This window comes from Passer domesticus, chromosome 3, assembly GCF_036417665.1.
Source record: "Passer domesticus isolate bPasDom1 chromosome 3, bPasDom1.hap1, whole genome shotgun sequence".
NCBI lineage: Eukaryota > Metazoa > Chordata > Aves > Passeriformes > Passeridae > Passer > Passer domesticus.
In genome coordinates, this window is record NC_087476.1 from 94501507 (window position 1) to 94525887 (window position 24381).

A 24381-nucleotide genomic window follows, 5' to 3' on the forward strand; every position below is an offset into this window, starting at 1 on the left:
TTTTAATTTAATACCCTCAGAGATACATAATTGGGCTGGAAGGGAGAGTATTCACTGAAGTCATGAATTTGCTGTATAAATACAAACAAGAAGGAAAGCTAATACAGTGAGGGACTGTGGGATTAATTTTGAAATTGTCTGATTAGTGGATTGCTGCCCGTCAATAATTGCCTTAGACGTTCCCAAGGCCCCATCTTTATTGGAGTCTGGCAAGTGCATCTGCCCACTGATTCCGTCAATCAGGCCTTGCAGCTGGGAGGGTCTTCAGAGAGAACACAATTGTAAGTCTGCTGGGGCGAGTTGTTAGACAAAGCAATATATACCAGGCATGATGAACAGTCAATCTCTGTGCCATTGATAACATTCTACTTGTTCATTGCTATAAGCTCCTTCAAGAATTATTTTCACAAAGTACTGTTTGAATTAGTTTGAATGAAATACCAAAGGTGTTTCTGCATGATACAGCAACAACATTGCACACATCTAGATTACACAGTAAACTTGGGCCTCTTGCCTTCTCCCACTCCCTTTTAAAAATTTTTGCTGCTAAGAAGATCTTTGCTCCCTTAGAATGCTATTAGAGAAGTATGGAAATATGCAACACTGGCATTTTCCAAGTGCTAAAGCCACTGCATGGATAAAAGAAAAATTTACAAAATCATCCAGAGAATCTGAAGTCCATGCTGCTAAGGCGCACCTTCATTAAATAATTTTTTTAAAAAGTCATTTCCATAAATATTTCTAAGTAAAACAAAACCTAAAAATTGTCTCTGTTTTCTGCACCAGTAGAAAATTATGAACATGCTACCCTCAACACATGAAGTATGAAAAAATATTATTTGGCCTGTTGGTCTGCAGAGTGAAGTTGTTCTGACCAAAACCATCCTATTTTTAAGATCACAAATATAATTATTTTTAAAGCTCTGTATAGCTTGTTTCTTGTATGTCCATTCCTAGACATATCTATGTCTGTCCTGCCAGCATTTAGCCAGAAACACACAAAATAGATTCATCAATGAGCATAGTTTACAAACAGAAATAAATAAACAAAGATGTCACACATATCTATATTTTTGCTCTGCATAAATAGATTAATTATTAAATTAAATAATAACATACATTAGATGTTAATTTTTAGCTACACATGTATGTTTTTGTAGTCATAAAAATACAAAGGAGCTCCTTGAATGCTGTGATTGCTTACATGTAAAGCAAATCTCCCTCCATTTTATTATGACCAGCAAAGCTTCAGTTTGAAATGCAGATCAACAACACTAATGTTGTAATCAACACTAATTTTACAACCCATATTATTAGCTTCTGTGGATTTGACAAGGGAGCTGATACTCCCAAAACACAGCATCACCTGTACAGAGACTCACCACCTTTGTGTAAATTCCATTTGAACAGTCACAGTCCTGTTTGGGTCCAATTGAAATCCCAGTTCAGTGACAGTGGGCCTACGGTTGGTTGGGGTTTTCCCCCATTTTTTTCTTTTTTATACACAGGATATAGTCGTTGGCTTCTGTTGGGTAACATTGCCAAATGTTACCCAACTGTAAAAAGCTGTACTGAGCTCCCTGTGATGGAATCAGATGGAACCCAGGATGGGCTAAGGACTGCTAGAACTGGATGGACTCAGGACTTGATGTCCTACCTTCTGCTCTTACACAGTCTTTAGTCTCTTGTTTAAAGAACAATCCCAGAAAGCACAGACATTAGAAATCTCTGGAAAAAGAGATTTCCAGCTGCAAGGGGGCTAGAGAAAATACAATTCATCCGTAAACTTGACTTCTAGTTATGCTATGGATAGGCATGAAGCCATTGCCTTGCCTCAGATGAGGTTGTCATGTAACATTTCCCCTGTGGAAGCCATGCCTTGTTTCATGCAGAGGATGGGCACTCCTCTGATCCTTTATTAACTTTTCCCACATTTGAAAATCATACAGTATCACAAAGTTCTCCTTGAATAGACAGTCTGTGGAGAACTCTGCCTTCCCACACAGTTGTGATACAATAGCCACTAAATCAGTTAATACTGTAACTGTCACCCCAATTATATGGGAAGTGTTCTAGTATTTCTCACAACAAACCCAGATACAAGTTACACTTAAAGGACACAGAACATATGTTGAAATAATGAAATTGTACTTACATTTGAAAACAAAGCTATGCAGCACTCTGGTTGCCCTAGATGTGACTAACTCACTGCAGACCAGCATTAGGAAAAAGACAAAAAGAAAAAGACTGGCAAATAGAAATTTTAATAAACCAGGGATATTCTGGTTCAACAAAGACGAGAGGGAAGACTTGAGGAAGCCACTCCTCTCTCAACTGAAAAACTGTTTCAGAAGGTTTTAACTATGGGCAACCCTGGTTTTGGAGATGACCTGAACCTCCACTCCTATAGGTGGGAATTTTCTTATTGTCATTTTACTGGTCTCTAAAAAGGGCCAGATTGTCACACAAGTGACACTGGTTCCCAAAAAACCACACTACTGCAACTTGATCCAAGTGAGAAGCTTAATACTCTGAAACATTGGAAACAACTGTGCCAAAGATTGTCACGGACTTTCAACTGCCAAGGCAGACATTTTCCTTTCCTGTCATTTTGAATGGTACAAAAATCTTTTTATGAATTTAATGAATGACAAAAAATTTGAAATTCACTTTATAAGCTTTGCCAACCCTCCTTCTTTTCCATGAAGAGTGACCATCTATCATCAGACACAACAGACTCCATCCACAGCAAACATTGGATAATGTTTCTTTTCTTTCAGCTCTTACATCATGACTACTTTTGTGTCCCAGAAAACACAAGGCCTCATTAAACACACTGAAGAGTCCCATGTCTGGGCTACTTTGGACCATTTCTAAACTGGACAGTCCATAAGAGACAACACCTTGAGAACAGGCTCAAATTTAAAACAGAGTAACTGTCTCAGACATAGAGCACACCAGGAAAGATTGTATTTCAGGCAAGCAAAGAGGCTAACAAGCTTATGCTTACATATAAAGTTAATCATCAGTACAGATCTCAAATCACTGAGGCTGTGTGCCCTTGGAAAAAAATTCTACCCAGTATACAAATAGCAGGATTTTCTGCTGGTTTCAGCTTTTAATTGGTTCTGCATTTACCCGCCCCATGCACTAAATATAGTCATACAGTAATTTCAAGGGATTGAAGAAAGCTATGACAAAATAGTCTTTCAATGACTCTTCCTGCTGGGTATAAATGATAAAAATTCTGTTGGTTGCCCCTGCTACATGTCAACAGACAACACATATGTCACACATGACAGCTGCGCTCTCTCAACCAGGAGTGCTGATGAGCAAGGACTGATCTACTCCTAGTAAAGCAGCTAGAAACAGCAACACTGGCAACACTGGCAAATGAGAAACAAATCAGCTAAGAGCACATACTTTGTGTTTCTCTCTCTCGAAGCCAATTAGTTCCATACTACTCTTTAGTTATAATATGCACTGCTACGAGATACGCAATTTCCATTAGCTATAACAAATAGTTACGCTTATTTTTTACCTTCATGGGAGGTACAGGAAGCAAGAGACAACCAGGCTCAGATTCCACAACTACAACATTATTATTACATTACTGACATTTACATTTCATCATCTTAACTTCATTCCCATAAGACCATTTACATCTTGCAGGATGTTCTTCCCCAAATCCCTCCATTTCCTGCCCCTCCCTCTCTTCATCACACAAAAAAGCAACGGTGGTGCCAATATACAGCCTCTGGTATGTGGCAGTTTCCACTCTCTGCCAAGATATTCCACACATTTAATTCTGAGGTGAAAGTACTTTCCTAAGATTTCACTTCTATTCAGTCTTTGGAAATGACCCTCAAGCATAACAGTTCCTCTCATGACATTATTTCCACATACCTCATTGTGAGTCAGATGCAAAAAATTCTCTGCTTGACCACAAATAAAAGCAGTCTTTCTTAGAAATGTGACTGTCATTGAGATATGAGAATGCAAAACTCCAGCTTAGCTGATTGTATACTGAAAACACTTTTTATTTAGTAACATACAAGAGTAGCAGGATAAATGGATCTCTAATATAAGCGGAAAACAACATTAACTTTTCAGAGGTGCCGGTCTCCTAATTATTGCTTAAAGACAACATCTCAACAATTAAAAGCCTGAACTCAACCAGATTTAATAAAGCTATAGAAGTCATTCAGTTTACTAAATGCTCCTTTCTTTGTTGTTTCTTCTGGAGAACAAGAGAGGGAGACAAATCAAAAATTTCTAATAATAACAATTGGGCTGCTATGTTCAACAAGCCTTAGTGTTTTTCAATTCTAGAAGTTGAACAAGGTAAAAGATCTAACTAGTGAAACAAGGGGCCAGGTGATCAATTTCAAATGTGTGTCAGCTCCTAGTCAGGGACAGAAAGCATGTGAGATGAGATTTGAGTGCTTTACCCTGAACTTCTGGTTAGATTTAAAATTCTCAGTGGGATGACTCACCCTCATCTGGACATTGCCACCAGTCCTCTCTCACTTTCAAAGCATGGAGAATCTCTTAGGATTCTTGATGCAGCTAGAACATGCTTACAGGAGACCTAATAGTTTGAGAAACAGCATGAAACCCAACAGACTTGATTAAGAACAGCAATCCCCATTGTGGAAGCTCACACAGAAGTAATAGTCTTGCAATAGTCTCACCCAGATCAAAGAATTTTGTTATTTCCAAGTTACAGAATTTTTGCAATTTCCAGCTTGCAGAAGCCACAGTAAAGCCTGTGGTGCAATACATACACTTCTTATGATTTGCTGCTCATCTCCAGGGGTCTACAAATTTGCTACATCAGTTGCTGTTATGAGTGATTTATATCTGATAAAATACCCAACCATAATTCTAGATGGTCAGCTCCTAGAAATACCTGTCAATAAGCAGTGATCTCCAACAGCCTCCTGACAGGAGGTACCTGTAGCCAGCACAGTTACAACATCCACCAGAGGGACCATTTAGAGGCTCAAGTGGAAACAGGCAATTGAAGTTCTCTATAAACTAGTCACTGAGGTTTGCTGTAAGAAACACAGACACATCATTTACTTGTGAAGCTTTATAGAGTATGGATTCAAAAGGATTTCTCAAAATGAAACACTTCTAAACAGTTACAGTTTCTACATGCCCATGAGGCAGGAGAGGAAACTTTGGGACCAGTAAACAGAGGTGCTCTCAAACCTTTAGGCGGTCCCTAACGGGAAGGAATGGAATTACTGACTTGCCCAACTTTTACATAGCCCTGGAGACACATGGACTCCCTCGCAGCTTTTTCTGAAACCTTCAACAAAAGGGAGAGAGTAACAGGGACTGGCATTACCAACTTGTTCCTTTCACTGTCTTACAGGATTGATAGTCTTGAAGCTGGATGTCCTTAAGCAGAGCTAAGTAGGTCCATGAATTACCCTCAGGAAGTCTAGAAAAGCAAGGTGCTATTCAGGCTGAACCAAGAACTCACTCAACACTCACTTCACAGTGGGAAAGGCTCCTTATAAAAAGCTCTGAAATTAGACAAATATGATTCATGTTTGGTTTCTAGCTTCCAGGCATAGAGTTTCTAAGTGTATTTGTTGTTAAATAAATACAGACACCAAGTTCAAGACATACTACCACAAAGCTGTTAGATTATTTGTTCTCCTGAATTATGCATTACTTTCCCGTGGTATGCAGTTTTTCTAACACAAGTACCCCACAAAGCCCAAATTCCAGCATGTCTTTATGCCATATGGACCAGCTTCTCCAAACGTCTGCTCCTCATGGAAATTCTATTTGTTTTCCTATTGATTTTATTATGTTTAACAGCATACTAAATCATTCCTGAGGTTGACAAGTTTCTGGAAAATTGATATATGCTGTCTAAAACTGCCTGAGGCAGGAATAAAACCAAAACAAATGGCTTCTTTTAAACTCTTGTTTTGCATTACTACAGCCAGGCATACAAGTGCCATCTTGCTTAGTAGAAAAATTCTTCTTCTTTGTGTAATATCTGAAGCACAGGAAATCTTTAGAAGCTCTTCTTATGTGTCTGCATATCAGGGGAAGGTGATTGCAAAATACCAGACTATTTGAGTGAGGGTGGGACTAAAAAGGCAGACTGTCATCCAAGATCAATGGGCTGGATTTTCTCTCTGGGGAGAGGTGGAACTACACTACAAGGTGTGCAGATGCCTTGGAATCTACAGCTTAAGGCAAAAGTAGAATTTTTAGTGAGACTTTAAGACTTGTATTTAAGTCTTCTGAGAAACTGTACTTTGAAGCAATTAACTAAGACCAGGAGGAAGCAGAGGTTTGTTTGTTTGTTTGTTCAAAAATTTGAAGGCATCACCATTTAGCAGTACTGAATTTGTTCCAAAGATTGGACAGCATTTCAAATAGGAAAAAGCACCCATTCAGGAAAAAAAAGAAGTCATGTCTTGGTTCAGAAACTAAAGGGGGAGATGAATTACAGAAAACAGTTTGGATGTTTTGATGTCAGAAATCTGCACACCACAAGAATTCAAGATGAAAACTGAGAATTACATTAAGAAGAAATAATTTTTTAATCTCCAAAGATCTGACAAAACCCAAGAAGTTCATGTGTATGAATACTCATCCTTGTTAAGACTCTCACTGGGTTGTTTTAACTGCTGTGTTTGGCAAAGAAAAAAAGAAATTGCAATGGAAAAATATTTTTGTGGGAAGTAGTTAAGGCACTGCAGTAGTTGACAAATAATGGGATTACATTTGCAGAGCTGCAGACATGTAAGACATATGATATGAAGTCATAAACTTCCCGTTTTGGTATGGTTAAAAAAATTTGAAGAGATAGACACGATATTCTCCTACAGTCCCTGTGATGACACAGGATAAGCTGCTGAGGTTCACTACAGAGAAAGCAAACTATTTATGAGTATGTACAATGAGTTGTGGGTCGGTCTTCTGCATAGGTAAAATGCTTCCTGTGAATTAAGAGGAGAGAAATAGTCTCAAGATGTCTTGCATTTAGAGAATTTCATGATGTTTATCATGATATACCAAGAGATATATACAAAAATGCAAAAAATGCTACAGTCCTCACAATATTACAGATTAAGAAAATGAATTTCAGTAATAAACAAAATACCACAGAAAAAGAAAATACTCTTTATATTATTCACTAAATTGAGCTTCAGGAAATCAAGTTTATCGCCTCCTTAGAGAAGGCCAAGCAAATCCATTTAATTTGCTAAGTGCTTAGATACTGCAGAAATCATATAAAGTTTAACACAACTTACATCATTCTACTGATGGACATACTGCTGCAGGTGAATGTATCAACTGCAGAAAAAAAAATTCAACTTCTTTGCTTTCAATCTGTTCTCCAAGACAGCAACATGGTATTACAGTTTCTAATTTCATAACATACAGTTTCATACATACAGTTTCTAATTTCTAATTTCAAATCTACCTTGCAGAAGTATTTCAGGAAAATTTCAGAAGGCCTGAAAAACATGATTCCAAGCTGTGCAGAATTTAACATAATAGAAAATGGTTGTCTTTTCTTCAGTGGACAAATCCATCAAAGCTAGTAAGATCTGTCTTCCTTTTCTTTCATCTGCTAAATGATTCTTTAATCTCCAAAATACACTGTCTACAGCTGGCTCATAATTTTAAAAACTAGAGCACAGAGCTGGGAACACAAACCATGTTAACCTTTTCCAAACTCATGCATAGCCATGTGCCAGCAGCTACTTGGACATTTGTAGTTAGAAACCTTATCATCTAAGATCTTTGACACTTACTATAGTGTATTTGGGCTCATCTGCTGCAGACCAGAGCTTCTGCCAACTTAGAGACAAGTTGCATGACTGCAAAGGAATAAATGCCCAACACACCAAAATTACCTGTAATGTACACCTGTAAACTCCCTGTACCTATATATATACATATATCTGCTGTTGATGGAAACTAAGCTTCCAGTATATCTGTCCTTTGCAAACTTGGGTCAAGATGCAAGTCCTTTGAAACACCACCAAAATACCACAAAACCAAGAAGTCTCTGGTTAGAAGAAACAAACCTCCTGTGCTAGGCATTCCTAGCAGGAAACAGTGAGCATTCAAAGTGTTAGTGATTAAACACGTGTTTAATGAAAGACAACTAGGACTGTTAACTACTTATAGAACCAGTACACTGAGAAAAGATGGACGGAATTTTTTTTTTTTATTTTGCACAAGTATTGAAGAACACAAATGTCTTTTGACACTTCTGAGCAAAGTTCCTTAAACTACAAGGTACATCCAACTGTGTTAATTCATGATAATTGAACAAGAAAAAATAATACAGGTAAACAGACATCAAATAAATTAAAGATAACTATTTCTAAACCATCAATAATTTTAGCAGATGCTTTTTCCTCAGTCTATTTTTGATGCAACATCATTACCACTTAAATTCAAAAGATCTTTTTTTCCTGCCACTAGGAGCCCTCCTTTAGACTGTCAATCAGAAAACAGGCAAACTGAATGGCTGTTTGTTGGGAGGGAACTAGAGATGTGTCTGCTCGTGCAGTACTAACTGAAGATTAAGACAGCAAATCTTGCACAGACAACAGATAAGAGATCTGTTTGACAGCCCACTGGAGCTTCATTTGCTCTGCAGACAAAATAACAAGGTTGCTTGGAGGTAATCCAAAAAACTGTTACAACAATTATTAACAGAAAGGATACAAGAAATGTGGTAAAACTAAAATTAAAGAAAAAAAAAAGGAAGGCGCTGAAGTTTTCAAAATGCGTTCATTTTCAACATTCATTAAATGCCTGACTCTCCATAACCTTGCTGACTTTACTTATCCTTTAAAGTCAAGTCTCAGTAACCTAAACCCTTCTCATAAAACACGAATAAGATCCAATGTTATCCTCAGTCGAGGAATATCAACATTAAGCACTTTAACTTCCACTCTTTCTCCAGGACCTAGGCCCAGGCTTCTTCTCTTCTTCACTTTAGAGAGTTTTGCTTCTGTTATGTTTCGCACTGGAATCAAACCCGCTTTTCCCACACCAATATCAACAAAAACTCCAAATGGCGTTGCATTTTCAACTTTTCCAGTCAAAACAGCACCAACACTTAAGTCTTCAAAGCAGACTATGCTTCTCTTGAAGTCAGGTTTATCAAAATCTGTTACAGGAAACAAGAAACACAAATGAGACTCTGAAGAAAAAGGGTGTCTAAGAGTTGTTTCCAGATGATTGTTCCTAATTTATAAGTCACCCCAAGGTAAATCTTAGGTCCCAAATACTGCTTTCTGTACATCTTTAAATAAAGACCCACCTGTGATAAACAACTTGTTTCTTATATTTTGTGAATCACTTGAAAATACTTAGATTAATGAGTAGGTATACTGAATTTTGTATTATGAAACTATCATAGGGGGATCAGAAGCGTGTTTTAGAGTAGGCAGTGACTGAAATATTCTTTAAATTTTCTCAGATCTAGGGAGTCACTTGAGGTGACTCAAGCTACATCAACTATACATGAAATTCTATTCCTACAGAAATTTCTACACATGCACAAGAAGATGAATATTATACTGAAACTGATACTCAGTTTCATCACATACTAAAGGAAAAGTCAGCAATGCACTGTTCTTAGGCTTGCTGTTCATCTGCACCATGACATCACATGAGCTTCATCACAGTGCTGCTTTGCACCAACAACTTGAAAATCACACAGAAATGATCATAATCAGGGATTATACTAGGATATTAATGTTCACATTCTGTATTTAAGGGCACAGATAGATTTTTAAAACTCTTTTATTCCCCTACCGTTTTCCGCTCCTGCAAAAAACCCTTCTGAGTCATCTCAACAATTTCTCTTTCAATCTTTTCCTATCACTCTTTGACCTTTCCAAGATATAATTATAAGGACTGAGATTTTCCACAAGGAACATCACCAAACCAGTACTGCAATAATTTTTCTCTGCTTGCTTTTGAGAAATAAAATTCAGCCTGAACAAGTTTATAGCTAAAACGCACTGGAATTTAATCAGTCTGAGGATCTGCACTGGCTTTGCATGGCAGTGTTTTGGTAGGAGTGTGCGTGTGGGCTACTGTGAGTGGTGGCTTCTGTAGCTTTGCCTATGTCCAATAGATCCACTGCTATCCAAGGTCGAGCCCATTAACAATAGTGCTAAGTGCCTCTGGGATAAAATATTTTTAAAAGAAAAAAAAAAAATCCCTGTGCAACAGCAATTGCAACCTGGGAGGGAGAAGTGAGCATATGTGACAAAAACAGCTCCGCAGACACCAAAGGAAGGAGGAGGAAGAGCTCCAGATGCCAGAGTTGAGATTCCCCTGCAGCTCATGGAAGGCCCGACACCAGAACAGGTGGGTGCCTGAAAGAAGGCTGTGACCCTGTGGCAAACCCAGGGTCACAGCAGGTTTTCTGGCAGGACTTGTGAACTCATTAAGGAACAATGAAAGTCTATTTCTAAAGGACTTCTTTCCACGGAAGGGACCCATGCTGGAGCAGTTCATGAAGAACTGCAAGGGGTCTATGGGAAGAACTCATGATGGAGAAATCCATACAGCTACATAAGTCTACTAGGCTGCCTTCTCCAATCACAGTCTGTCCAAAGTAATACTGAATGTCCTAGATCAGCAGAATACGAATATTTCCACTGAAGATTCTCTCTTTTGCTTTTATGTCTTCCTATGTTAATAGTCTATCCTACTGTAATTTAGATGTGAGATCCCCAGAACAAATTGAGCCACAGAAAATACACATTTGCAAGATCATTAGTGGGGAATATTTAAAAAATATGAATGGAAACCATTAATGAACTAAAAAAGGGGGACAGAAATGTTGGTTTCGTTGTCTTTAAGTATAGGTTTATTATTTGTTACTACAAGCCTGCATCTTTGCTGTCTACCTTTATGTCCTGCTGTTGTAAGAGAATCCAGCTGTAAGTTTCCTTACACAACAGCATCCCCAGATCTTTTACTTCATCTTTCTTTCCTCTCCCTCGAAGCGTTCAGTACCGCTCCAGGTTTTAACCAGGCTAGGTCACAAGTCACGTGCTTCAGCTACACTGGTCTCCCAGAAACCAGGGCAATAAAAGAGCAAAACTACACACTACTGCTCCACAGAACTTCATTGCTACTGTTTCACCTTGGTCTCAGCATTCCCCTTTGTGATGGAGGGCCAACACAGATTCAATCAGTAGAGAGTCAACATATTGAAATTATTTCATTTGTTAACAGCCATGCAACAACCTTTCCTATGGCTGAAAATGCCGTAATTTAAGACAGGATTCACACTTACCTACAAAACAGAAACATCTGACTATGAAATAGCCTTTACCTTGACTGAGAAACAAAATGGAGTTACATGTGCATGAAAATCTACTACTGACTTTAGAAGAAGAAAATGTGCTGTTTTAAAGCTAATATGCAGGACAAACAAACTGAGATTACAACCTTCCAAACCGAGGTTTACCTGTTCGGATGTCGTAGCCTTCAGGCTGAGTGAGACCATCAATGATCAGCTGCAGTGTGTGCACAGTGGTATTGAGCCTTTTGGCTGTGTCTTCCAGTCCTTCCTTTTGAATCACTGCATTTACTTTTTGCTGCATATCTGATTTTCCTATGTCATTTGCATTTCCTCCAATGAGAGATAAAAACCTAGGAAGTTCAAACAAAGACAGAAAGATTTATAACATCCTTTAGTGGGAACTGAACCTTTGCTCTATTATTTTTTCATTGACGCATGAACAAAACTACTGATAGAATATATGAACAGTTTCTCAAGTGCATGTCCTCTCAACTCATCACTGATCTGACACATAAATGGAAACAGAAGTCTATCTATATATGTGTATCTTCTGGGACAGACTGAAAAACTAGAAGAAAAATAATAAAATGCAATTAAAATCTATTCTCAGACCAATTATTTAATCTCACAATAAAACTGAATTTCTTTACTACCGAAAGATGTCTTTTACCATGAAAGTTCCCTAGAAATCAGTGAGAGTTCTCTAACAATGTTCTTGCAATTGTCACTCTTGTTCAAGTTAGAATGAATGGCAATTTAGTAAAGCAACAACAAATACTCAAAACATTAATAAAAACTTTGCATTAAATACTTCTCTTGTCTGTGAACTTCATGATTAAGAATAATTAATTTTTCAGACATGAGATAATCATTAAGTGAAAGTAGCCACATGACACAAAGAAGTCAAACATCCTTATCTTTCCTTATTGTCACATACATACACATATTGCAGACAGAGAAATTTGGACTGGTATCCAAAAAGCTGAAAAGAAAGAAAAATAAATACTTCTATATAATTATGTCCTGACACGTGATCTCCGCCATGACCCGCATCTCACCATGAGTAAGCCTTGTCTACCTGACTTTATCATGCCCCTTATTGTTCACAAGAAGCACATGTTTTTTTGGCATGTTCTCCAACACAGCAGGCAGGCAGAATTATTGTTCCTGTCCTCTAGAGTCTGATTAAACATTCCTTCCAAATTCCTAAAAGAGATTCCTTTTTCCTCTCCATATCCTGCTTCACAACAAGTGTAAACTACAAGTCTCAAAAGAAGAGCTGACCAGCAGGTTCATGCCCTGAACTTGTTGGGAGACATTCCAGCTCTATAAGAAAGCAAAAGCCCTTGGTACTCAACCTCCTTTCCCCTGCCAACATACATGAAGGGGATGCATTTTTATCAAAAACCTGAGGCTAGTACTTCTTTGTCAGGAGACCCAGAGTATTTTTTGTTTTGTCATTTCCTCTTTTTAACCCAAGGAACCAACTGGGAGTATTTCAGGTGGTCTGCAATAGGAAGTTATGTGAATTGAAACACAAAACTATTTTGACAAAATATAAATAGAAGAGACATAATTAAAGGAATATCTGACTTTCAGTAAATCACAAAATTCATCTTTGAGCATAAGGGAAAAGCTTCACTTAAAAAATGTCTTAATTTTGCTGAAGGAGGACATCTGTTACAACTGGCTGTAAGAACTTCCACTTTACTGAATTCAACTACAAGCATATGACTTAAGTGTACTGGTAGCTCAAACACAGATAGTTGGACTTGGTAGTGATAAATATAATTTTCACTATTTTTTTTAGTGCATACTCATCTTTCATGTGGCAATGTATGATGAAAATTAATAATGACACCATGGATGGTGCTGTTCTCCATATTTACAGAATTTTGCTTTGACTAGATATCAACTTTTGACATCACTTTTTAAAGTAATTTAAGGTGGTTTGGAAGCAAAGCATACAGCAAAACAGAGACAAAATGTTTTATAATATAAAGTGCAATTTTTTTTCTTGTAAACTAACAAACCTCACCACTACTATTCAAATATTTTGTCTAATAACAGATATGAAAAATACCAGATGTTCTGTGAAACGAAACCACCCTTGTTTGCAAAGGAGCCCCAAAAGTGGTTGCAATGATAATGCTGAAAATGAGCCCAGGCCCAGGTGAAGAGTTCCTCCCCAGACTGCTGGGGGCTGCTGGCTGCTAACACTGGACAATGCCCCACTGGAGCACTAGTGACAGACGGCAGCTGTCCCAGCTTTGACTGACGTGCCAGATGTAACATGACAAACCCGACCAGCCTCATGACTCAACCTTCTAAATAATGTATGCTTTACCACCCACCCCTATAAACAAGTTTGCTGACATTCACGTACTTGGCTTTATTTCACTTCAAATGGAAACTCAGCTTGAGTATGTCCAAGTAACATTTTCTCACCATTAGGATTTCGCAGAAGTGCATTGACTTCGTAAATTGATCACGGGGTGGGTTTCACCACTAAGAAATGCAACCACACAAACCAGCCACCAGCATGTATTTAAAAAAGTCCTGTTACACACAAAGATGTCACATGTGTGGATAGCACAATCAGAATGAACAGTGTTATATGCACATGGTTGGAAAGAAAACCAAACAGGACACAGTCCAAGTGCCTGAGCCTTCAAGCACAATTCATTAAAGGTGTTTTGCCCCCTGCTCCTTCCTTGCCTCCCTCTGGACATCCCAAAGCATTTATCTGAAATTAAAAAGGATTCCTCACCTAGGCAAGGGTGGCAGTTTTGGGCCCTATGTTATGAATTACAATTGTGTAAATAAGTTAGTGTAGTTACTGCTCGCAGGAAAATTTTGGCTCCACCTGAAGATGATGCTTATGCATGTGCCCAAGTCTAAGCACATGAGAAGTCCCACCAACTTCTACAGAATTTTAATGTTCTAAAAATCAGGTATTTCATTAAGAACATTTCAGAATTATGGGTTATATATCACAGGTAAAATAGAGCACTGCAACAAAGCCCAGCAAGCACATATGCAGAGAAGAAATACTCTTTATAAGAAACAGTATTTGTATTTTGGAAATTCTCACCATTTTAGAAGAGGCTTTGGTAAAACCCAAGTATTAAAGTATTTCCAAATTAAAGTAACTTCTCAATGATTGCAGATGCAGATAGTTTTAGAAATACTGTTGACTCTAATTGCATATTTAATGTATCATTTTTACTCAAATGAACATAGCCTGAGGGCACTTGGACTTAAAAAAAATCAATTAAAAAAGCACAACTGTCTGACTGAACAGTTGTGCATTATATTGATAATTTCTATTGTAAAATATCATTGCTAAGAAAAAAGGTAATTTTCTCCTTATTAAAAAGGCAACCCAGCTTCCTCCAAGAGGTATTTCAAAGTCGGGAAAAAAAAAGACAGATGTAGTTGGTAGTAACACTTGGATACAGCTATGGGGGAAAAAAGAGGTTTCCCTTAATTTAAATATTTTGATCTTAATGTTAAATGATCTCACTACAATTCTTGAAATATCACACACAATTTGTAAACAACAGCTCCAGCTGCACAACATAAGAACATGAATGATCTGTGCAAAAATGGAAGTCCTTAAAGTATTTTCCTGGCTTCATATGTGAAATAAATAATACATTGCAGTAGCTCAAGTGCTGTGTTTATCTACTAGAAAGACAAAACCTAAAGACAAGTTAACAGAAATGGGGAAGATGAGACTTTTTTTCTGGAGTGAGGTCATTCTTCTAAGATATATTATCCTTGCTTCTTCAAATGCTGTGTATATGAATGAATGGTCAACTTCCTGCTCAAGGTACGTCAACTCAGATAAAAGCTGCCAGTCTTAGGAAGAACAGGGTGAAATTTAAACAGTTTAGAATTTTGATTTTTATGGTTTTGAGATTTAGAGAATACTCAGAAACCTTTGCAATTACCTTCACTTTAAAAGCAATTTTTGCAGTCTTACAGGACCTGCAGAGAATGGTCATGGATAAATGACTGATGTTTTTATTTAATACATAATTTCATCCATCTTATGCAGATAAAGAAAGAATAGTAGCACAAATGTAACAAATAAGCACATCATGTTCACTTAACATACACATCTGCACAAAATTACAGCAAAACCTTTGCAATGCTTAAAAGATAATGTAAATTTCATTGGAATGCAAAAAATAGTCAGAAAATAATAAAATTTTACCAAGAGAATCCTACAGTAAATTTTTAAGTGAAAAAGCTTCACTTGAAAAGCTTCTTATAACGTGCAGGAGTTCTAAAGCTTTGCAAGGGCTTTAGTCACAGTCACTTCTGTTTTATGTAATCATTTCCAGCAACACGACTTAAGAGCTGGGAGTACTGGATTCATTACATTAAAGCAACATGATACACCATTACATCTTGTCACAGTACACACATGAATTAATGGTAAAGCAGCATAATCACTCTGAAAACAAAACAACTCTGCATTAGCATGCACTTTGTTAGGTAAAACATACATTTATGGCAGTAACAAACTTAAATTATACAGACATTTATGTTTTAGTAATGTTTTGAAGTGCAAAAGCAGTATTTGTATAACGCAGATGTTGACTACTCTTGTTCCCACCAGTGATACGGATCCTCAATTTTTGATTACCAATGAAGACTACGTATCAAACAGTATTTGTGCATTATGTTCTGTAACTCATTGCTGGGCACAGAGAGCTAAAGATTCAAATATATCTAAAACTACTTATGTAGTTCCAGACAAAGCTGCCTAACCAGTATGTTTTTCTTCAAATGCATAAATTCTAAATAATGTAGATTATTTGACTGCATGCAGAATGCACTCAGTCTATGACATTTTTAACGTACAAATTTGAAGAAACAATGACTTTCTAAATGAGAAAAGAAATTCAGACACAGTTCCACTGCAGCATAGCCACTTTGCTCCCATACCATTAGTCACGCTGCTGTTGGCTGCCCTCATGACTACTGATATATCATGTAACTGGAGTGCAACCTGAGATACAAAATAGTGAAACATGATTAGTTATCCACAAAGAACTAGTATACTACACTTAAAGGAGAAAATTCCATTAAAAAGGTCTTGTGGGGGGTTTTGGCCAATATTTTTTTCTAAATGCAACTAGTGGGAAGTTATGTAGCTTCCAAAAATTTCAACAAATTAAAAATACCATTTGATTTATGGGTCTAGTATTTATAGTGTAAATGGAGCATATTTCTCCATTATTTCCAAGTTCTTCTAATCATTCATGTTAACTGTATTTTACAACGCAAAGTTTTAAAATGTCTTTATTGGATGGCAATTGACAGTGAAAGCTTTTTCTAGTCTTCTGTTTACTGACAATATAATTTGCAAAAATACAGCCTCTGAAAATCCAGGTAAGTCAGTAGTAAAACCTGTGAATGAATTGGCCTTTTAAAGTGATTAATATGAACAGTTATTTATAATACTTAATGGCTACAATTCTGTAAGTGATCTCCATAATTAGGGCTGTACATTGGCTATTGGAAATAGTCATAAAGTTTCATTAATTGACTGAGTTTAACTCTTCAAAGTTACTTTTAAAAAGCCCCCAAAAGTAAGACTTGTAAAAGTATTAGTCTGCACATTAAACAACTTGAATAACCACATGTGTGTACATGCAAGTACAGTCTCATTCAAGAGGACAAAAGATATTTCTGATGTCTTTGTAAGGAAAGGCCTCCTACCACAGTAACAACTCTTATCCTCTGTAAAAATATTCACATGTAGACTGTATTATTAAATAGAACACAACTCATTTTCATTGCTCAAATACCATATTGAGTAATAATTCCCTCCCTGATTTCTACTTCCCTTAAGCATCGCCTCAGTTGTTCCAGCACAATTAGGGGATCTGGACAGAGGCAAGCCAGCCTGCCAGCGAGCTGGAAATGCTATCAAAGGACAAGATTCCAGTTGCATAAAGGGCTGAAGAGGAAAATCTTTTGGTGGCCTCATCAACAGTTTTTCTTCTGCATTTTCTTATGTGCCAGTACTTGCCTTCAAGGCCAGCAAACACAGCTTATCGGCACAGCAAATGAGATACTATGGGTCAGCTGTTACATCCACCCATGTGGAGTACAAGAAACACCAGGGATATTTGAAATATGACTGATTGGCCTATAATGGAATATAAACAGTTATCAACACTGGTTATCAAATAGTTATAAACACCTTGCTGAAATGAATGCCAAATTGAAGTATTTTGTTTCAGTGAAGGAAAAAGTCCATGAGTGAGTGCTTGCTGAATTCCTTTGGGACTTTAAATTCCTGCTGAAGATATCAAGCACCATTATCAATACACAGAACGGCAATACATGAATCTTCACTCCAAGTGACTCTGCCCAGTATGCCAAAAACTTCTCTTAAGGCATAACCAACAGGACTGCCTCTACCAGGGGTCCTAAACCTAGGTAATTAGCCAAGGAAGGTCCTTGGTTCTATTATTCTAAGTCACAGCTTTAGATATTTTACATTGGCAAAAATTTCTATTTCTAGGTCAGGCGAAAATACAACCTGTCTGCCAGATGCTGCAATCTGTGAGCAGCAAATACACATTTTGAGTGCCAAGCTTCTGCAAAAAGCATTTTAATGAGATTTAAATAAAAAAGTCAGCAAATGTTAAAATTCAGTCACATGAAACCAACTGCACCCAGCAGACTGATAGAACAAAGAAAAAACACTACATTTTCTTTCCAACATTTTGGTTTATAAGCATAACCTGGTTGTAACTTCTGGGGACTTCCTAAATGTTTCCTTGGTTTTCCTACCAATTCTTTAACAATACATACCAAGAAATTGGATATGCTCTACATATTGTATTAAGTGTATGTAGAAGATTCTGCCACTATAAACTGGTTTTCACATACAGACTTTTCAAAAACATAAAACATGATTCTGCTTTGCAGGAAAATGGGCTGTCTATAAAGATTTGAGGTTTTTCTTTAGCTTTTTGGAAATTCCAAATCATAATATTTAGAGGTGTTTGAAAGCCTGATCACTGCACATGAAAAAGCCAAGTTTTGACAGTGTGGAAACCATGAACAAAAATGCTTTGGTCTTCTGCAGAGTGTGTTAAATCACTAGTAGGATATTTTCCAATTATTTTACAGAAATTGCACAGATTTTAAGTTAAGATGCTTAAATGTCATAAATCAATCATACCAGCACCATTTGTGCCACTGTAGTAAAGATTACATCAGTGTTTCCATTATAAAATCCCTATTTTTCTAAATCAGCCCTAAAAATTGGCTCCAGGCTGAAGTTTGGCAACCAAAGTCACCACTTGGGAGTAATCCTTTTAACCATATTTTTCTTTAATGGATTGGCTTTTCAAGCTACAAAATAGTCCTGAAAAAGAAAATTAGTGGTTTCAAATTTTGGTAAATTTCTATCCCTCAAAAACATTGTTTTAAAACCTGATAATTTTGCATGTCATAAATCTGCAATGTAGACTGCTGCCTTTGGGTAATTTGGCTATAAGCAGTGGATAAAAATCACCATCTTATTTAATTTAAAAATAAATGCAATTTTTCATGAAAACTTTTAATCCAATAAAACTTTCAGAAACTACTCTCTATAGCAAAATGTGGTAGGCATTGCATGAGGAAGGCCTTATGATTCACTTATGCAGCAGCTATTCCATACATTTTAATTTTCATGGTAAGAGGTATGTAATATTGGATTTTTGATCAAATCTGGTCATATTCAAGTCAATTCTGCCCTTTGGCAGCACAGATCCACCTGTGAATTTGACACACTCCCTGACAGTTCAGTGTAAGCACAGAAAAAGAATAAATACTCTGATAGCACTAGAGCCACAGAACTCATTAAGATATATTATTTAAAAAACTTTATTATTAAATGCTAATTCTAACCTACATCTAAGAGTTTCCATTTTTCTCAAGCATTTTATTTTACGTTGTAAGAATTACCAATTAGGTTTTAAACTAGTTTAATTCTAGCATTCTAGAAAGACTTTCAGATATTAGCCAATTTCCATAAGACACCTCCAAACAACACCATGAACATGATTTGATCTTCAGGCTCTCAAAAGCTTTCTCATGAACTTAGGCTCAGCAAAAGGGAATCACAAGCCCAGTCCCATCCACTGCCTGTCAGCAAAACTCACCAACAGCCCTGATAAGCTTTGGACTGAATCCTCCATGCAGTCTGAATTCCCAGTAAATTTTTTTTCCTAATTCATAATTGGGGAGGAAAAAAGGTTTGGAAAGCTGTTTTCGTAAGTTCTGAGAAACTTAGCAGCTCATATGCTTTTTTTGAAAAGTCATTTTAAATATATAATCATTGTTAAATTATAGCATTAGTTGCTTGAGGGGAGGATGTCTGGTTTATATTTAGCCCTTATGTCACCAGTGTCAATTTTTATTACTACACATCTTGGCTTTTGTCAGTTTGCTGCAGAGCTGTATTTTCTTTTCTCAAAACAGCTACTTGCCATGAAAAAACATTAAAGATATTTGCCCCCTTCCCCACACTGTTTTGTGATATCAAGTTGCTGCAGTCATACAATCTATACCATGAAACTCATCACCTTCATATTTAACACGCTTTCAAGGAAACAAGAGAAAAATACAAATACTGCTGTCCATAAAGTATATTCACAGAAAGCACTTGGAGACCTTTTTTACCCCCATCAAACAATGTGTAGAGGTACTAAAATGTAAAAAGTAAGACAACAGAGAAAGCCCAAAGCATGAAGAAAAGACTGATACAATTAGTACAGAGAAAGATGCTATGCTTATTAGTTTTGGTGTTTCATTAGCAGATATTGTAATTGTTTTATATTTGCTTTGTAATCAACTTATATTCTTTTGCATTAAAAACAAAACAAAAACAAAACAAAATCCTACATGGTACAATATCTATGACATGCATTTGGACCTAAATACTACATCTGAAAATTCTGCCTAGGACAGCAAAGTTTTTGGTGAGAAATAGAGAATAAAAAATAGCACTGCTGGGTATCTGCTGTAAAATACTTGCATTATCCAAAGAGAGATGATGAGATAGATTAACACCAGTCTTCAGCCATTTAACACTTCTGCACCAGCTTAGAAGCAATTGAAATCTGAGTCTGAAGCTGTGCACATTTTAAGACTCAGGAGGCACCTTCTGGCTGTGCAATAGGTACCAGCCCCCTTGCTGAAACATGCACAAGCCTAGGACTCAAACCACAGTCTTGGCTGAGATCTAAAAATTGTGCTCATTAATTTTTTTATTCTGTTTTTTGTTAAATAGTGCTAATGATGGGTTCCCAGTCAAATATCAAACCACAATTATATGATTTGTGATACCTACCAATATTATACAATTTCAGCTCTATGTGAATATCTGTTCTACTCTATGCAGTAATAATCCCACTCACCACTTCATATATAAAAGTCACCTCTGCTGCTTTGGAAATAAAGTTACAATTCTTTATTTTCTGACCAACCCTTGTGAAAATATTGTAGGTAGGGGAATTATTGTAGTATTCCACCATTAACTGCACATACTTCTCTGCTCTCTAAAGCAATCTGTCCACATCAGACTTTAAGCAAGGCTGGTAGGTAGCATTGTGACTACTTTACTAGTGTACCAGGGCTGGAAAGATAAATCTAAAATCCAAATACATGAAATTTAAATTGAATGAAATTCAATATTGAAAATCAAAATTATTTTTGAATACCAATTTATTTTTATTTTTCACGTTGACAGAGTTACATTGAATCATGTTCAGTTAGGATGACCAAGCTGTACACCCTAAAAACCACCAACCAAACAAGAGATCTTTACCATGAGGACCGTGACTGCTGTTTTTTCCCACAGCTACACAGGGCAGGGAATTTGCAACAAATGTTGATGCATAAAGAAAAAAGGGAAATGTTCACGGTAAAGGAGAAACCAAATTATCTACACACTGCACAACTGCAACAGACTCTACCAGGAAATTGAACAGTGGGTCCTAGAATCAAGCACAAAGAAGAATGAACTGTGGCAGGGAGAGAATGGAAACAAAAGTTCTCTGCATGCCTAGCAGAAGGACAACATGGAGATCTATGGATAAGAAGAGAGAACAGAGTACACACTAAAGGGAAGGTGTCCTAAAAATGCAATGTCCTGTATAAATTTTTAGGTAAGAAAGTCAAGCTTTGTGAAATCAGAAATTCTGCATCTTTCTTTGAGGTTTAAAGATGGTTTTGTTTATAAAACAGGAAGCACAAGTTTGTTTGCCCAGCCATAATATTCTCAACAAAGATAATAAGAACCTTAAAGCAACTGGCTACTTGTGAAATCAACTTCAGTACTTTTTAAGAAAAAAACCTGTTCAGTAAAATTCAGTTGAAAAATAAATATGTGCCCATTTATGGTAGGAGATGTTTTTTGAAAAGCAGAGTCCAATTTCAACCAGGGCTGCTGATAGAAAAGATCACAGATTATAGCAGTATTTCAGAGGTACACATGGATTCCTAATTACTTTTTTTCTGACATACACAAAAACCATTCTCTTCCCTTAGCCACTGAGTAAAATAATCATACTATTTGTGTATTTGGGAACTTATACATCTTAATTAGATCTTACAATATCAACATTTAATTTTACAGGCCCATAGTAATGACACATGCTCACATATATCTGAAGCATACCTTCTTGAAGATAGGGGTGAAAGCTTCAAAGCAATATAAATATTCCTGTCTCGAAAGACTGAGCAGGCTGTTGTAAGAAAAATCAGAATTTTCATTTTAAATATTGTGTGTCAATGGTTCAATAGCTTTCCCATCACTTACCTCATTGCAATGTTGTAAGACTCTGGATGAATGCACGTTTGGTCCAAAGGATTGGGCTGTTGTGAGGTACATGATGTTAGTTTACTCTTCTTTTTACCCAGTGCACCTGCTTTAGTCAAAAGTGCACGACTTCCAAGTTCATTTTTCTTATTACTGCCAGAAATCAAAAATGGACATGTCATTTTCAATGAAGATGATCCTGGCGCAATGTCCACACACAATACTAACTATTTTTTTTCCCCTGAAGTTCTCAAACAAAAAAAATTAACGGGACACATTAAAGGCATCGAAATTACTCCTACTGGAAATGCTCCTTTCTTGCCTCTTTGGGTTTTTTTTTCCTAAATCACAAGTGGTTCCTGCTTTTGGAGGACAAAACAGAACTCACTGAAGGACCTGAAACTAGCACTGGGATTTTGGGCTCCACTCATCAGCTGTTGAAATGCAGACACTCTTTCCTCTTTCCTTATCAATTTTTAAAACAACCACTATTTGTTAAATTACACATAAAAAGCACAAAAATTATATTATATAGCAATCAAAAGTCATGAAAATTATTAGAAAGGATAAAAATGAAACCTCCAAGTTCATTTCAAAAGCATCTGGTTATATCACCTGGACCCACAAGAAGTGTTGTGGAGGCAGTAGTGTTAGAGCTTTACTTTGGCCTTAAAACCCATTTCTCGGGTTATACAGTGTTTCCAAGTTTTTTGGAATCTAACATCAGAATCGTGTTCCAGGAAGGTTAAAAAATCCCCAAAACAATGTTCACATTTCACCAGTGAACATTTTGGGGGAAGCCATCAACCTTTTTTCATAGGTATTGCAGCATAAACTAGAGAAACTAGAATAGATCTGTACAAGGTAAGACCTATCAATCATAGAGAGCTTTGGAAGCAATTTCTTTGGTCTTCTGGAGCTTACAGCAAGCACCATTTGGCCTGCAGCCTATGCCTCCCTGCCAGATGGGCAACCAATCTGTACACCTTCCACTTGGGCAGAAAGCCAGCCCCCATGTGCCCACGTCCTGCCTGGAAGTTACGTGTGTGCCGTTCAGCCAGCAGCAACTGGGAATACAGTATTGCTTCTGAGCACTGTGCTGGCTAAAACATAGCATGTGCTTCCCAGGAAAATATTTTTTTGAGAAGAGCCAATGGCAAAAGTGTGGTGATGGAGCTACTGCCATGCCCTTTCTCAGTTCTTTATTTTGGAAAGAGAAATGAGAAAAGACAGGAGAAAAGAGTGTGCTAAAAAGAGCGTTTTCAGTTGCAGAAAGGTCAAGAGGAGCACTATGAATGGCTGAAAGAGTAGAAGACTTGGTACAGAATCAGGGAATGAGATGATAGAGAAGAGGATAATGCACTGTTGACAAACTAGACTTGGGGAAAGGCCTCACATATTTCAGACAGAAGAGAATCACATCACACTTGCTAGGCACAGGAATATAACATAGACATAGTTTAATTTGGGCAGCTACTCAGCTTCCTCTCACCAGGTAAAGAAATGGAAACTCCAAAAATCTGCACTAGTTTACAACTGTTAATTTCTGCAGAATAATCTTTACCATATTAAATTAGTTTATTTACAGATCTCTGTATTATGCCTGAAAAACAAGATTTAAGTTTTAATATCTCAAATCACAACACTGCTGCATGACAATTTTTTTTTTTACCAATTCAGTGGCAAAATTTTTAATTAAACTTATATATTTATCAAAACCCTGACTTAGAGGACTAGGCTAACAAGCCTAGTCTATGACTATTAGTCCATGACTATTCAGGGGAAGAACTATCTTCAACCATGGATTTTAACAAGCTAATTTGTCTTTCAGAGCACAGTGGTCTAGGATTCCTTGAGTCTCAAGCATGAGTACAAAGCAGAAAAGGGGGAAGTCTTCTCATTCTATTTTAGATAATTTATTCAGAACAGTTAAAATCTCTATTACCTGCAAAAAGTCTTTATATATTCTTGATTGAATCTGATGAAGCCAGCACACTGTTGGAAGGTTTTGGGACCCAAACCTTTAACTTCTTTGAGCTGTTCTCGGTTTATAAATGGTCCGTTCTTCTCTCGCCATTCAATTATATTTTTAGCCCTGTTAGTATTCAGTCCTGCAATGTGTCTAAGAGAAAATTTACAAAATACTTTTATTACTATTGAACAGTCACTACTGCAAGTGCTACCCATTACAATGATACACATTTCTATAGAAAAT

General features: G+C 36.9%; 1 protein-coding gene across 6 annotated transcripts in view; it reads right to left on the bottom strand.

Annotated features, from left to right (window-relative positions):
- Nucleotides 1-8179: 8179 nt before the first annotated feature.
- SRBD1 (S1 RNA binding domain 1) overlaps nucleotides 8180-24381 on the bottom strand; it is a 124752-nt gene continuing 108550 nt past the window's right edge. For all 6 annotated transcript variants that reach the window (XM_064414461.1, XM_064414458.1, XM_064414456.1 and 3 more), the window contains 4 exons: nucleotides 24112-24288; nucleotides 22167-22319; nucleotides 11492-11676; nucleotides 8180-9169 (listed from right to left, as the gene is read on the bottom strand). In XM_064414461.1, coding sequence (XP_064270531.1) covers nucleotides 8880-9169; nucleotides 11492-11676; nucleotides 22167-22319; nucleotides 24112-24288 — 805 coding nt within the window. In that variant the 3' untranslated portion in view covers nucleotides 8180-8879. The remainder of the gene's footprint in view (nucleotides 9170-11491; nucleotides 11677-22166; nucleotides 22320-24111; nucleotides 24289-24381) is intronic.